Source organism: Myxocyprinus asiaticus, chromosome 31, assembly GCF_019703515.2.
Source record: "Myxocyprinus asiaticus isolate MX2 ecotype Aquarium Trade chromosome 31, UBuf_Myxa_2, whole genome shotgun sequence".
Classification (NCBI taxonomy): Eukaryota; Metazoa; Chordata; class Actinopteri; order Cypriniformes; family Catostomidae; genus Myxocyprinus; species Myxocyprinus asiaticus.
The window spans coordinates 1,729,678-1,746,888 of NC_059374.1; the positions used below are offsets into that span (position 1 = coordinate 1,729,678).

The window sequence follows — 17,211 nt, forward strand, 5'->3', positions numbered from 1 at the left end:
TATAAGCTCACCAGCAGCCTTTCATCGCTTGTAATGTCTCATTGTTTTCAACCACCACCACCCCATCACCACCAGTTTAGGCCCTGTCCTGCCATAGGGGAAAGCTTCTCTCCCCTGCCGTCATCTCCTTCTGGCAGGAGCTGACGGTTTGAGCAAGTATCTGAGCGCTGAACCTTAGGATGGGGCTTATGCCAAATGATCTAAATATCTTTACATTTGTATTAATTTCAATCAGTACAATCAGAGTCTTTTCTGATAGAACAGTGAAAATGTCCAATAGCTTTTTTGTAACAAAGACTTTCAAGTATTTGCCTATAGACCATTTCAAGCATGTAAACAATAACAAAGGAATTAGAACGCAACTGTTCCTGAAGCATTTCCAGTATCATTACCGAATCTTTTAAATAAGATTCTGAGTCAACATATTTTCTCAAAGAACATCAAACGTTTACCTGAAGTGACCATGAAATTGTATCATACTTTAGATGCTCACAATTATTTCCTCAGTGAGGGGATCAGGAATATTGGATCACTCCCGTTATAATCAATGAAGCCATACAATAAAGTTGTCTACAAGACCTGTGGACAAGGTAAGGATTTAATTTTTACTGATAAAAATATTTTCTTCTGAAAAAAATCATCTGCTAAATTACTAAATGTAAAAGTAAATCACTTGCAGAGCTTCATTCATTATAATGGGAGCAATAGTCACTTTTAGAGCTCTACCTCTCAAACTTACAATGATTTGGCATAAATTTCATTCACCTACCAGAGATAAGACGTGTGCTACAGTTTTTAGTACAGCACATATCAAGCTGTCTCGCTTCACTGCAGCAGTTCATGCATCCATTTGTCGTTGCTTTTTTGAAGATCTAAACATTTTAATTTCCATTAGTTCCAGGGAGCATCCAGCCACCGAACAACATGGTCCACATTTTAATAATGCCATTTTATGACAATGTTGTTAATGTTAGTAACGATGATCGTGTTAAAGTCACTATGAATGAAGTGCCTTCCGCTGTTATTTTTAATAAGGGTGCATTCCATTCAGAAGTGATCATCACTATTCCCTATTCTCTTCGAAGACTTTACCATCCACTGTGAGAGCTATGAAAGGCTAAGGTGTGGGGCTCAAAAATAAGGGTCATTCAGAACTCACTTTTTGAAACATTTTATTGGAAATTCTTTTTGAAGCGATTTTACAGCATGACTGTCATGATCATTTTCCCTTCAAAGTGCCCTTTGGAGAGTGATTTATCACGTTTGGAAGGCGACAACTAGCAAGAAATGTTCAAGGAACAAAAAGACGTCACATCTTGAAATGGTCTATACAGAAACTGACTTTCAAAAATAAACCTACCCTAAGAAATATTCACAACTAGCCCGATCTCTCCTACTCTTCTTGTGAAGAAAAATCCTGGGTAAAGTCACTGGGACATGATGCCAAAGATTTTGTGGTACTCTGAAAGTTTCTATTTTTATTATTCCATTAAGTTTTCAATTACTGAGAAACCATTAAAGTGAACTCTCTAAAACACCCATTTTCCCCACTGGGACTTCGGCAAATCTCTAGCAACTAGCGACTCAGGATTTCTCCCATTTGGCACCACCTTTAACGATTAAAATGCTGCAAAACATCCAGAGGGATTGTATGAATTAAAAACACAGCAAAACATGTGGTCTGTTTTTTGTGACAGTTATTTAACAAGGGCATAGGCTATTCAGGAAGAAATTAGATATAATTTACTTAAATACTTTTATTAGAGTTCAGCTGTAATGCATATTTTACTGCTGCACTAAATGGTACATTGTATCATTGTACTGACATGCACCAAAATCAAAAACTCTATATACTATACTGTATTTCTATAGAGAAAACACTTTCATGAGAGATATTAAGGGAATAATTATGGTCCACATTATGGTCACTGTAAACTTTCAGAAATTACATGACAATGATTTGACAAGAGACATATACACTACATTTATCATATACACCAATGAGCCAAAATATTAGGACCACTCACATGTGAAGCGAATAACGTTGATCATCAAACAAGGCCACATGTCAAGGTCTGGGAAGATTAGATGGTAAGCGAACAATCAGTTTTTGTAGTCAACATGTTAAATGCAGGAGAAATGGGCAGGAGAAGACCTGATCGATTAAGACAAGGGCCAAATTGTGATGGTCAGATGACTGGGTCTGAGCATTTCTGAAATGGCAAGGCTTGCGGGGTGCTCCCGGTCAGCAGTGGTGAGTACCTACCAACAGTGGTCCGAGGAGGGACAAACCACAAACCGGTGACATCTTCAGGGGTCTTATAGAGTCCATGCCTCGGCAGATCGGTGCTGGTTTAGTGGCACGCGGAGGACCAACAGCATATTAGGAAGGTGGTCATAATGATTTGGCTCATCAGTGTATATATGGGCCAAACAGGAAATAATTATATAAAATCTGAATAAATAAACTTAAATCTCAATATTTGTAAATATAACCCAAAATAGTAACCTGAATAAAATATAAAGATAACGTAAAGCCCAAGTAGATGGATAGACAGACTCTAGTCTCATGTATCCAGACCTATGATTGCGGGATAGGTCTGGGGTCTATAGTCACTTTAGTTAGCCAAGAACTGACCATTTAGACCGGAAAAGCTATCTAACTGACATGTAAAGCGACCAATCACACTTTATTTTGTCATTATGGAGTGTTTAGGGGTGGGGTTATCGGAGATGTATCATACCATAATAAAAGACTAACATGGGGAAATAAATCATTTATATAATGGCACGCGAGTCTCCGCAAGCTTGCAGAGAAAACACATGGGAGAAGAGCATGAAATGTGTAGAGAGTCCAAGTACAGCATAGAAAACCTCATTATAGAGAATTTCACAGACATGACTAAGTAAACAAAACAGAAAATGCAGCTCTGCTAGTGGAAATCGGCTTTACTTTCTGCTACGTGCCTCAAACAAAGCTCTGAATATCTTCAAAGGATTTGATGTCACTACCCTGGCAAACTTTTCTGTGATTATTTCGTCCTCAAAAGTGCTCTGTCAACGCAAAACCTTGTGAATACAATTCGGCTTCCAGGCAGACTGTTAAAACGTACTGTATCCGTCTACTCGCGGAAGTTCCATCAAATCACCCAATTATATTTGCACTGACTTGATCGAGAAAGCGTTTTCCAGTTTTGTGTGCTATTAGCATCAGACAGTTAGTGCACAGACTGTGGGCGGTTAGTGGGCATGCCATCTGAGACAGACTCAGAAAATAGTTTTCTATTTCTTTAAAACAGTAGACATATTTTGCATCAGTTACATTTGTGCAGCACTATGTTGATTGTGATGAAATAAATAAGAGGGAGTGTTTTTGTTTAGTTTAACAAATTTAAAACTGGCCATTGTTTGGATGCCTTAGGGGTCGTGTTTGGCAAAATTTCTCAGCATGCGTTGCAGATGCCGGATTGCATAATTCATTCCTTGATAAAGTCATTTGTTGTTTTGTGATGTTACAATTTGATTGTGATGTGTTTGTCAGTTCATGAGATGTCCTGTTTCTATAATCAAATATAAAATATTTGATTTACTTGATGCTCAGTTATTTAATGCTATCCAGTATGTGTGCCATAATGTGAAGGATGCCTTTACTAAGGAGTCTGGTAAACTGCAAAACGGTCAGCAACCCACTGACAACTGATGATTTCTGTCCTTGTTGGATAGTGAGTTATGCCCACACTTCCTCTGCTATCATTTAATAGATGCTTAATCATGTTAAAATGGATGTGCCCTGCTATGACTCCAGTTTTCCCTGCCACATGCCACTGGCAACATTTCAGTGAAAACATCCCCTGATTATAGTTTGCTGGTGACATCATTTGCTCTTTTCATCACTCTGGATTTTATTCCTTATCAGATGTTTGTGCTGAATATTTTAAGCTTTTACAAGTTTAAGATGTTTAACATTTATGATGTTTGGTGACCCTTGGAGCAAACAAGATTTGACAAAATTCACCCATAACACAACATAATTAGCCCACAATACTATACAATTCATCTAACACAACTGTACGGATAGAAAGGAAAAGTTTGTAAAATTGTGCAAGTCAGTTAAAGCTATAATCAAATATTTCATATGCATAATTTGTTGGGTTTACACTGAGAAAGTTTGTTTTAATATTATTTTTTTTTGTTGTTGTTGTTTTTTTTTTTTTGCAAATGTTAATACTTTGCCCAATCAGATTCATATTGTTCAAATTGTCTCCACCTATCCTGGAGAATTTCCAATTCACATTATTTGGCAAACATGCCAAATATACTTAAAGGTGCATTCAATAATTTTATCTATCCTGTAGATGTTTTTTTTTTTTTTTTTTGGTGTTGGTTAGGGTTAGATAAACCTTAGGTAACCTCAACTATAACCCTAACCCTAAAGGTGTATACTTCGGTTGTCAGAGTTGCTGATGGCCTGACAACCCAGATTTTCTCGACCTGTGGATGCGGTCATCATCTGTGCATCATGAGTGCATGTGCCGGCCATTGACTTTACGAAAAGAATATCACAATATCACAGTTGTAGTGTGGCAACTGAAATATAGAAAAATGAAGTACAGCTGGGCCTTAACTCAAACCCTTATCCTAACTGCCTGTTATAGCGCCCCCTAGCATAAAACATTGATTAAATTTTGCATGTGATCTCAAAATGTTCTCTTGTCCATGTGTTTTAAGTTTTGGTAAGTTTGAAGAGAATTTTCGAGAAATATCAATAGAATCAGAATTTAAATCAAAGTTAAAAACTTTTCTTTTTGTGCAGGCTTACGATTATCCTTAGAGCCCAAAGGTGTGAATTGATATATGTGCTTTGATGTACCTCTTTATCTTGCATTGCAGTTTGAACAGCATAGCTGTATTTATGTATTTTGGTGATGTATTTATGTGATGTATTTTTGTGATATTTCTTTTATTATGTTGTACAGCACAGTGGCCAACTACTGTTATTTTTATTGTGCTGTATAAATAAATTGATTGATTGATTGATTGATTGAAAATTGTGCTTACAAGATACAGGCCAATTAGTCATTATAGGCCACGCTCAAAAACATATTGCCTAATATCTTCTGAATGACAAAATTCTTTTGATATATTTTTGTCTGGAGGGTCTGCAGATGCTGAATACTAAATTTCATACAAATCATGGAAATGGCCTAGGATGAGTTCTAAAAAGTTTTTTTTTTTTTTTTATCATTAAATTTTTATTTTATTTTTTATTTTTTATTGCTAAACTTTGTAAAATTAAGAAATAAAACGTGCCTAGAACAGGATGGGAATTGCATGCTGGTTAAGCTAGTCTTTGTAGCAGGAAAGCAAGTATGAAACCTGCAAAAGCTACCTCCTGAATTTCCTGATTCCCACTGAAAATACTGTATTTCACCAGATAATTCTGCAGTGCAAAAAATAAATGTGACTCCACGTTTAAGCAGAAGTGTGCAATTGTGCCAATAGTTGCAGCAAAATGGAATTGCAAAAATAATGACTGAATAAAGAGGTAATCCCAAACACTCCCTTTCCACCCTCCCCCTGTCTCCCATTGTTAGACAAACAGGTAGTCCTGCCCAAACTCAGGACATTAGTTGAGCAAGTCCGGTCATGTTGACATGTCAGACTGTGCAGAATACTGTTTAGAAAGCAATACAGTACCAGTGTTTACACTCTCGTAAAGTCAAGTTACGAATGGCTTAGTTGTCTCAGCACATTAAATTGAGATGGGCGAAAGTATTTTAACATAAAAAATGACAAACTTTAAATTTGTAAAACCAAACAAAGGCATAATTTGTAACTGTTATACCTGTGCGATTGGTCCACAAGAGCCTTGGAAGGAAGCCTCCAAATGATTTGAGGTTTTGGGTTCCCAATTGCAGAGCAGTTTAGCTGAAGGCGAGCACCATACACCAAATCAGTTTTCCGTTGTGACGTCTCAATGATTTGAGGGGCAGTTTCTGTCCTTCTCACAGAAAGTGTGACCACACGCCGCTCTGATCCAGTGGAGCTTGTTGCAATGCACTCATATTTTCCACTTTCAGTTACTGCTAGGTTTCTCAGGTAAAGTGTACCATTTATATATACGGATACTTTAGTGTGCGAGTAAGTTAGAGGCCATACAATCGTACCATCATGTAAGACCCAGTGTATAGTGGGTTTGGGGTCACCATGAGTGGTACAGGGTAACAAAAGACTCTGCCCAACTTCTGTTCTCACTAGCTGTTGTTTCTCCTCCAGTATTACAGGAGGTGCTGCTACCACCTGAAGACGAACAGTAACGGTGTCAGTACTGGCTGGATTGCTTGCAATACACTTATAATGTCCTCGATCAAAAACCGACACATCTTGTATGGTTAGTGTCCCCATTGAGGTTACTGTTACTCTGCCATGCTTAGTGCCTGGACCTTTAACCTCAGTGCGATTGGGTAGAATCCATGACACAATTGGCACTGGTCTGCCCTCTGTCTTGCATTCCATGTGCACCGTTTTCCCAGCAAGAATCTTGAGTTCTCTCATCTTTGGCTCCAGTATTCGAGTGGGATAAGCCACAACTGACAACATAACCACAAGCTTGTCAGACCCATACTCATTCTCGGCCAAACATATGTACTGTCCGTGGTCTTTAATGTTTGCTCTATGGATGGACAATGTTCCATTCTTCAAAACCTCAAATTTACCCATTTTACCCTTGAAGGTCAACATACTACCTGATGATATAATGGAGACAAAAAATAAAAAAATATTAGAAAGCAGAAAAGGCCATTTAAAGTTGCACAGCTTCCAGTTATGGGGGATAATTGAGATAAAGTGAGTAATATTTGGCTGGTCATGTGTGGCAAGCAACATACACAAAATAAAGCAACTTTTTTTTTTAAGACTGATATGAATAAAAAAAATTATTAATTCTACTGTTTAAAAGTGAAGCAATTAGCAAAAAATCACTAAAGTTCTATTTGGACGGGATTTGTTGGGGGGACCGGGGGTTTTGTGATAATTACCAGAGTTTCTCTGTGATTTTAATCCTGTGCAAATCAGTCATATCAGTAATTTTATTTACTGCATAAGATTTTCCTGCAATGGAAAATATTACATGTTCTATAGAAATCTCAGTAAAAATAACTCCAGGTTATCCTAATTCTGCTTAAGGGCAAATATTACACAATCCCCTGTAAGATAGGAGGTTTTCTGGTATTTTCGCTGTTTTATGATGGAAGTGCTCCTGGATGTTATTTACATTATACCTGAGGTGTGGTAGTATCGTGTGGCTCAGATTCCGAGGATGCAATATGAAAACGCAAATCACTTATCAGAGGATTAAAGATGGTAGCAACTTTAGATATAGATAAGATTTATGCTGCAGTAGCTAGCCTAGAATATAAAATCTCCCAATACATAAATTACACATAATGCTAATATTTAATAACTTAATTTCTGCAAAAGTAATCAATGTAGACCTGACAACTGATAAATGACAAAGACATGCCCTTGTTGTTAATCTCTATAGTAAACATTACAGATGTCCGCAGTAACAAATACAAAATTCCCATCCGAATAGGCCTGAAGTGCACCTTTTGAAATTATATTTTATATTCATATATTGAGTATATACCAAATTGAGACATGTAAGAATGTACAAGAAATATCAAAACCAGCAGATTACAATAAACATTTAAGACTTCTGGTAACAAGGTAATTTAATATAAAAGTCATTGCAGCTTCCATTTAACCCATACTGTATATATGACATGTATGAATATACCTGTGGTAGATGGAAATCGGCTCCAGCTGATGGTGGGTTTAGGATTACCAGTCACATTGCAGGGAAGGAAAGCATCAGAGTTTGACAGAACAGTGAAACTGGCAGCTTTTCCACCAATAATCCTTGGCTTGGAAATAATATCCGTAACAGATGACTCTAAGTCAATGATAGAGGTGTCATACATTGCTGAGCGATCATACTCATTCACATTGCCAATTTCAGTACTGTATGGAGATTGAGTGAACGGGTAGTTTCGTTCTGCAGATTGAACAATCATTTTGTCTGTGACTGTGCTCTCCTTAGATTTGCCATAAGGTTCGCCAGATGGGGCATTTGGCTTAAGACAATCAAAACAGTCCACATGTTTTTGTTCATATACAGTTGGCTTAACTCTTATCATGGGTCTCTGTGTTGTATATATTCCTCTTTCTGGGGTAAGTCTTGTATTACTGTTCACTCTGACTCTGTTGGTTTTACTCTGGATTTGTGGATATTGTGGTGTAGTTTGTGGTCTAATGACTGTAGGATTTATGTTAGTTGTAGTGGGTTGAGAGGTCTCAGTTGATGGAGATGTCTCTGATTCTTTGAAGGGTGTATTCAAAGGTCTTAATGTTACACCTCTGTGTTTAGTTTCTGATGCAATAGTAGGGGATTTTTTGGTTGAAGATCTGTCAGCAATTTTAGTGACTGTGATGGTTGAGGATTGTGTGGTTGTTTTTCTTGCCAGCCCTCGCCCCTTGTAGTCTTGTCTGCGAAAACCAGGTTTTTGATTTTGCCACAATCCTGTTCGAGAACCTGAAAATCTTTCCTGGACATTGTCTTGCTTTAGTTCAGTTCTCCTTGTTGTAGTGGCTGATAAAGTACCTGAAACTGGATCAGACTCTTTGGTTGTGGACGGCTCATGGAAAGCTGGAAATGTTGAGAACATTTTTGGTGATAGGGTTATGACTTTGTAAAATGAATTTGATTCTGTAAATGAGGAAGAGCCTGATGAGTCATCAGATGATTTCTCTGGAGTGTCATTTTCTATTGTAATTGAAGGAAAGGCAATTGTTTGTGGAAGCTGCAATTTTGTAGTAGGTACTGCAGTTGTTGCTCTGTCAGGTTCTGATGTGGTTGTGAATGTCGTGTTCATCTGCTCCTCTGCAGTGGATGGTGTAAATTGATTCTGAAGTCTGCTGAGAAATTCTCTCTTATCCCATTTGTGTCCGAACTGTGAAGACTTCCCATGTGTGATTGTTGAAGTCTTTGTGTTTGTGGTTGTAGTTGTAATAGGAGTTGAGAGGTACATAATAGCATCTTTGGTTAGTTCAACAGAATCTTTATAATCCTTTGACTCTTCAGGCATAGAGGGCACCATTGTTGCTGACATCTGTGAATCAGTTACAGTGTATGTCCTTCCTGAGTTTGACAAAAGGGTGTCTAGTGTGGCCATGGCAGGTTTTTCTGTCACTCTCGAAAAGAAAATTGCCGTGTGATATCTAGCCGTAGAGTTGATCAGGCTTTGATCCACTGTTGTTTTGCATTTCTCTTTAGACGCTTCAGTTGTAATTATTTTTCTGTCACCACATTCTGTGATATTGTCCACAGTGTGTGGAAAATTGAGATTGTACTCTTTGTTTTCAGAGAGATGTTTAAATTTTTCTAGTAAAGATTGTATGTCTGTAATTTTATTGGGTCGAATGATCCTGCGTCTGCCATGAAAGTTACGTCTCTTTCCTGATTGCTTTTTAGAGGGAACGATTTGGATCTGGTGTTTTGAGATGATGGTGGACCCAGGAAGGAGATGAGGTGAATTGATTAGTTGAGTAGTGTGAAAGGTGATCTTGTCTTGCTCTCTCTCGGTTGTGGTGACTGCTGTAAATATGGTCTGACTCTCAGGTTCCAAGTGGGTTACACTTGAGTTCTGGATGTTGTATAATGGTGTTGCTACAGTTGCAACCTCTTCTGAGTCCCCAGAGAACAGAAGCTCCATCTTATCTGCAACTTCTTTTAGAGTAAGTCTGAGAGTAACGGGTTGCCCAAAGGATCTATTTGTTCCTCTGTCATATATGTGGCTTTCACCATCACTATGGCTTATCACATAACCTGAGTTGTTTGTATTCAAGGTTGTCTCATCTCTTTGAATTCCATACTTACTTGGAGTGTAACTGGCCATTACTGGGGTGGCATGGGTTTGAGAGTAAGAGTATGATGTGGCTGTAACCAAATTTGATTTCTCTTGTTTTCTCAAGATGTTACTTGCATGATCAGTTTTTACTTTCCTGAAAGCACTGTTGACCATTTTGTTATTAGTCTTTGAAATTCCAATATCTTTGGTTTTAATGGTGCTAACTGGTTTATTGTCAAGTGTTTGGGTTGTTGTTACAACAATTAATTCATCTTCAGATATACCATCCCCTGAGGTTGTATCCATGTCATCAGAGAGTCCATCCTCATTTCTTCCTTTATTTTGAGACCTCTTGATGAAAGTGGCAAATCTTTCAGCATCGACTTTCCTGAACTGTTTATTAAAGACTCTTCTTGGCCATCCAGTGCTTCTTCCGTTTCCTCTTCTGCTAGTGGGAACCTTATGAAATCGGGACTGAAGCCAGTTGTACAGTCTGTCTGATGTAATGCTCCTCGATTCCTCACTAACTCTGTGAGGGAGATCTCTGCTATGAAGTTTCTGGCTATCATCTATAATTTTCACAACATCATCACCAGACTGCTTTATGTCAGCTGTATTTGTGCTATTTGAGAAATTATCATTAACAGTTACTTGAGAAGCTAGCAAATCTGCTCCTAAATAATTTGCAGCTATGCACCTGTAAAATCCTGTGTCTCGGGATGTCAGTCCATGTATTACCAAAGTACCATTTCTGTAGAGATTCCTGTTTTCATAAGATTTGTCTAAAACTGTGTGGTCAGGAAGTATCCACTGAATGAAAGCTTGCGGGCTGCTAGATGATGTGCAATCAAGAAGTAAGGTCTGACCAAGGATGTGTGAGATTTGGACCCCATTTACTTCTTCTTCTTCGATATCTGGTGACAAAACAGTGACCCTGAAAGCAAGAACATCTGCATCCAGGTAGTTAGTGGCAATGCAATGATATACACCTGTATCTGTGATTTCAGTAGATTTTAATGTAAGCCTTCCTTTAGTATTTACTACAATCCTTTGGTCCTCACTGTTGTATGGTGCTCGTACCTTAGTTCTGTCTGGTAGAATCCACTCTACGATGGGTTTAGGATCCCCAAAGGTCTGGCAGTTCAGTTCCACTGATCCACCAGCAAGGACTGAGTGTTCAACCTTGGTCTGGTTGTCCTTTCTGATAATTACCCAACTATATTGATCTCTACTATGGTTACTACTATCAACATCTATTTGAACATTGGATGAATACTTGATATTAAGGGTCGGGAATGTTGTTGTAATGCGGTCCATCTGTAAGTTAACTATACCTTGATTTAACCATGCAGGATTGGCATTGATTTTTGCTTCGATTTCTGTGAAGACTTCATCTGCAGTGGGTACTGCTTGCTTGTAGGTGTAAACTGTGCCTGGTTGCAAAGAAAGTAATACCCCTCGCTCAAGTCTCATAGGGGAATCACTATAGGAAGCCAAAATGTTCCAAACCTGCCGTATATGATCATAATCAATGTTGCAGACCAGTGATGTAGACACATTCACACTCAGGGCAGTAACATCTCTATTGACTCCATAGGTTACAGATAGGTTGTCCATTCTTGTAGGTCTCTGTACAACACATGTTATACTGGCATCATTGTGGAACTGATCAGTCATGTTAATTTCCAGCATACCAATGGGTGCAACAAAATCCTTAGGAGAGACGGAAGTATAGTCACTGTCACCCAAGGTAAAATTCCTCTGTTTTAAGTGAGGATGAATCCATGGTTTAAGGCATGTGTAGCCATCATTTGACAAATGCATAATACTGCTGCCGCTAGAGGAAACTGGGAATTCACAAACAGGGCACAGCTGTTCTCTGACAGTCTTCCTGTCTCTTTTGCATTTCAGAACACCTGTAAATGTAAAACAAACTCTGTTTTGATGTGCAATTGTGAAAGTGTCCAGATTATTGATATTTGTAATACTATCTGTTGTGTCAAACTATGGCATTTGATCTATTATTTTTAATGAAATATTACAGATCAGAACCTCACCAGGGTTTTTCTGTGTCCACTCAGCAAACCAACCCATCCGACAATCACATGACCAGGGGTTTCCACTGAGGAAGAGATTCTCTAGCTTATTACAGCCAGCAAACACTGTTGCAGGCAATGTGGTGAAAGCATTGTCTGACAGGTAAATGTTCTTGAGAGATGACCATTTGAAAATCTGGCTGTACCGCAGTGAAATAAAAGTATCTGGATGAAGTTGTTGGAGCAGGTTTCCCTCAAGGTTGACCAACTGCAGCATTTTTAATCCATAAAAACTCTCTGGATGAATGAAGGTAATGTGATTATGGTCCATATGCAGACGTACAAGATTGTCCAGGCCTTTAAATGTATCTTTTCTGAGCTTTTCAACTCTGTTATAACTAATTTTCAGAACCTAGGCATGTGAATAAAAATTAAGAGTTAGGAGATACAAATTAATTTACTGTTTAGGCCATTAGATTTACATGGACTATCATTTCAGTCCAATTTCAGACTTCAGCAAAAATTACAAAACCAAAAGTACATTTATCATTTATATCATTCTAACAATGATATCCTAATTCTAGTAAATTCAATCAAAGCATGTCCTCTTAATAATGTAATTGAAACTAGCCCAACATTATCCCAAATCTTAGGTTACAGTTTATTTAGTACATTTTGAAATGATAATCAGCCAAGAGTTGGGCATGTGCACAATTGTACTGTACATGATTAAAAGAATAATTTCTCTTTTCTTTATCTTCTACATAACACTTCCTCGAAAGCCGCCACCTTCCCCATCTCCGTGCACCACTCTTGAAATGAGGGCGCTCCAGGTGACTTCCATCCCCTTAAAACAACCTTTCTGCCGATCATAACACTGGTTGGGACCCAACTGTTTATGTGTTTATCCCCTATAAAGATGACCGCCCCATTGCCTAAAATACAGAGTTTGGGGCAAAATGAAATTTGAGTGCCCAATACGTCACACATAAAACTCAGAACCTTCAACCAAAATTCACCACCACCAAAAAACATGGGTTGTGTCTCCATCTTCTGATTGGCATCCCGCTCCATCTTCTAATTGGCATCATCAGCAGGTGGGTGTGTCTTTACCAAGCCTATACAATCTAGAGGGGGTCCAATAAAATTTATGTAAAATCTTGAACTGCATAAGGCACACCCTTGAATCTCTAGATGCAGACTTGATGTTTTTTAGAATCTTAGCCCACACTCCCACCTCCAATACCAAGTTTAAATCTTTCTCCCATAATCTCTTGATAGAAGTTAAAGCTCCGTCCCCCAGACTCTGAATTAGCAGGGAGTAATACACTGATGCCTAATTATCTTTTCCAAAAGCAGTAATCACCTCTGCCAGAGTATCTGCTGCTTTAGGGGGGTATATGCTACTCCCAAAAATAGTAGATGACGCAGCTGTAAATACCTAAAGAACTGAGATCTGGGAATCCCAAAATGTTGAACCAAATTTTCAAAGGATCTTAACACTCCACTCTCATATAGGTCACCAAGTGTATTAAGCTCCCTCACAATCCACTCTGTCCAGCAGAAAGGGGACTTATTAATACATAATTTTGGGTTCAGCCATATGCTTGAGGCAACATTTAAATAAATGTCCGAATTAAACACTCTGGACACTTTTGTCTATACCAAGTGCAAATGTGAGATAACGTCGTGTAACTTAACTTCTCCGATTAGTTTGAAAGAAAGGCTTTGCAATGGCAAAATAGGGGCAAGAACTTCCTGTTCAATATGAAACCAGGGAGGGGCTCTCTCAGGTGGAAGCGACCAATGAGCCAAATGTCTGAGACCAAATGCATAATAATAAAACAAATTCTTGAGTAGGCCTAGCCCACCTTTGTCAATCGGCCTATGCAACTTACTGAAATGTAATCTGGGACGTTTACCATTCCAAATGAAGGACTTCGCTATGCTATCAAATTGCTTGAAATAAGACAGGGGGACATCTATAGGGAGAGACTGCAGTAGATAGTTGAATTTTGGAATACAATTCATTTTAATAACATTAACCTTCCCAATCACAGATAAATGTAATGAAGACTAGTTCTTTCATTTAGTCAAACTCCCACTTATACTTTGGGAAACATTTAATGTAGTGCATTATTATCTTTGTACTGTGGAAGGCTTTGTTTGGAAAATGTTTACAAAACATTACTGTCACTTATTGTTTTGTTTTCTTTGCTAAGAAAGAATTAAGTGCATTTTGACAAGTATACAGTCAAATTTCAGCACTTTCAAAACCTGCAATTGACCACGATTAACTCTGAAAAATCAGATTAATCGCAATTATTTTAATCGACTGACAGCACTAAAAATATATTACATCATCATTACACTTTTTTTGTCAGCTTGTCTATACATACAGTAACATGCATTATTCAGATGACTGAATAATACCAGAAACTGTATCGTTTTGATTTTCTTTTAATTTTTCTACTGATTCATATCACTGATCCTTAAACTCACATTACTTGCGGATTCTTCATATGCAGGAAGTTCTATGTAAACCTTTTCTAAATTTTAACTGTTCAGTTGAGTCTCTTAGCATTTTAAAATCGTATAATAATAATAGGGCTGTCAATCGATTACAGTTTTTAATTGAATTAATTACATGGTATGCTGATTAACTAATCAAATTAATCGCATACATAAATATTTGCTCAGAAAGCCCCTCAAATAACAATTATTCAATATATAATGATTAAATAATTATAAATAGTTATATTTAAGTAATTATAAATAAAATATATATATTATAAAAAAAATAATAATACAGATAATTAAAATGCATTACATTATTTTGGCACACGAGTGAAGCATTAAAAATGACAATTCAAAAAGTGGCTTTAGAATGCAATATATTGTTTATTTCCATATTATTGAACATAAGCCAATCATCGGTCTAAAGTTCACAGCAATCCATTTTGCAATTTAATTCGTCAATAAGTCCAAGATTTATTTTTATTTTTTTATTTTAAGGGCTTGTTTAAGGACATGTCAGTGCACACCTGTGTCAAACGAATGCTTTTGGAGTGTCGCGGTTGCATTGCGTCATAAACATGCAGTTTTTAGGTCACTGTGTCCTAAAGTTAAAGTCTGAAACTTTGAAAAACATGTCTTGAGATCACTGCCTTCGGATCTGTGCTCCATCAAGCCATGTTTGTTCTCAAGAATGTGTTCTCATCTTGTGTTTTCTGCTCTCAGTAAGTGTGATTTGTTTTCTATATAAGCTGCGCATTGCCTTAACAGTGAGTTTCGCTTACTGCCCCTTGGAGAAAACAGGTGGTACTCCATACTTGAATTGCTCATACAGAAGGAATATTCCTTATTTCAGTCCGGGACATCATTAATTGCTTTCATTTTTTTAACACGTTATTTTTTATATAATTAACTGCACTGAATTAACAAGTTAAATTGACAGCACTAAATAACAGTAAGAAGAAGAAGACAAAGAATTGCAGTTATAAAATACCAACAGAATGTTTCCCAAAACCTTCAGTAGAATGTTAGTAGCGTAAGTAGTGTTAGTGGTATTTTATCTTTGTGCCATGTTTACCAAATGCATTATTACCTAAGCATGTAAAAACATTAGTAAATTAATAATAGCCTCGGATCACTCATAAATCCATTACGTGCAACTCTTCTGTTCTTGGCATTCATTTTAAAGGCCTGGTGAAAGACTTACATAGGCCTACGTTTAGCATAACTGCAGTTGAGGGAACATATTTCTTAAAGAGCACCTATTATAGTTTTTCAAATATTACCTTTCATGTAGTGTTTACTATAGCTGTTTGTGAATGTAAAAAAGTCTGCAAAGTTTCAAAAATCAAAGTGCACGACAAATGGAGTTATTGACTCCCAAAAGAAAGATCCGATTCTGAACACCTGAAACGAGTCGTTAGTAATTCCAGACTTACTTCCTGTACTAACCTACATAATTTGGTTACAAAAAACCCCACCTCTGGTCTTCATTGGCTGCTTGTGAACAGCTTTGACCCGCCCTCAAACACTACACTAAGTGGTAGACCAATCACAACAGACTGGGACATCTGACCAATCAGAGCAGAGTAGGCTCTCTGAAAGGAGGAGTTTAGAATGAATCCTTTAGAACGGATCATTGAACGAGTCGTTTTTGACACTGGGGGAAAAAAGGTAATGCTGCAATTTAAATTATGAGCAAATTAAAGTATTTTTTGACCTTGGATGCATGCTACTGTATGAGACCTTTAAAACAAAATTAGCCACGTTTAAAAACCATAATAGGTGCTCTTTAATAATTAAATTCATTTAATAAGAAATTGGTGATCATAAAATAAGTTTTACACATTTAATCTGCCCCAGTAGCCAAAAGCATGTCAGTCACAACTAGTTGTTAATTATTGCCTAACATGTCTCTTAATGGAGACATGCTGTATGTAGTGCAGTTCACAACAGTGCAGTCATTGTAATCTATCTTTGTGTGCATCTTTTGGCTTTTTTATAATGTGTGTCATGGTCTTATAGGATAATGACTGTCACACATTCATGAGCAGTCCATTTGCCTACAATGCAATGTTCAATACATTTTTATTTTGCAATTATTATTTTATTTGGCTAACCTTAAGTGTCCAACCAAAGGAGCACAACTATACTTTAAGTGATAACCACAGACCACTTTACAATTAATCACATGGCTTGTGTTCCCAATCTGTCACTCACTCGACGTTGGTGTCGATGTTGTGACACTAGGGGTCACTCTTGGGAGCCCGAGACACCTCTGGTCTTTGATAAAAGGCCAATGAAAATTGGCGAGTGGTATTTGCATGCCACTCCCCCAAACATACGGGTATAAAAGGAGCTGGTATGCAACCACTCATTCAGATTTTCTCTTCGGAGCCGAACGGTCATGCTCATTGAGCTGAATACTACTGTTCATTCACCTCTGCTGGATCTGACGGCGCATTTCAGCGGCTTCTCCCTCCTCTGCACTGGTGCACTGCAGAGAATGCCCCTGGGCACTTCGGCAGAAAAACTAGAGAGTATATTTTCTGAAAGAGCATTTTTCCCCTCTAAAAGAGTATATATTTCTCTAAAAGAGCGCACACACGGAACGTCTTTTTAAAGACGCGTCTTTTTAAAGATGCTTTTCCGATTGTGTGTTATTCCTGGTTGTGCTCGTTATCTCTCGCCTTCTAACAGTCACGATCACTGTCTTTCATGTCTGGGCACTGCTCACGCGGAGACAGCGTTCA

General features: G+C 37.7%; 1 protein-coding gene and 1 pseudogene across 1 annotated transcript in view; both read right to left on the reverse strand.

The window, feature by feature from the left end:
• Nucleotides 1-17,211, reverse strand: part of LOC127421791 (E3 ubiquitin/ISG15 ligase TRIM25-like) — a 486,145-nt pseudogene that overhangs the window by 210,735 nt on the left and 258,199 nt on the right.
• The window catches only part of igsf10 (immunoglobulin superfamily, member 10), a 28,101-nt gene that overhangs the window by 3,207 nt on the left and 7,683 nt on the right, over nucleotides 1-17,211 (reverse strand). The window contains exons 4-6 of the mRNA XM_051665171.1: nucleotides 11,966-12,356; nucleotides 7,799-11,824; nucleotides 5,846-6,746 (exon numbers count right to left, since the gene is read on the reverse strand). Of these exons, the coding sequence (XP_051521131.1) occupies nucleotides 5,846-6,746; nucleotides 7,799-11,824; nucleotides 11,966-12,356 (5,318 nt within the window). The remainder of the gene's footprint in view (nucleotides 1-5,845; nucleotides 6,747-7,798; nucleotides 11,825-11,965; nucleotides 12,357-17,211) is intronic.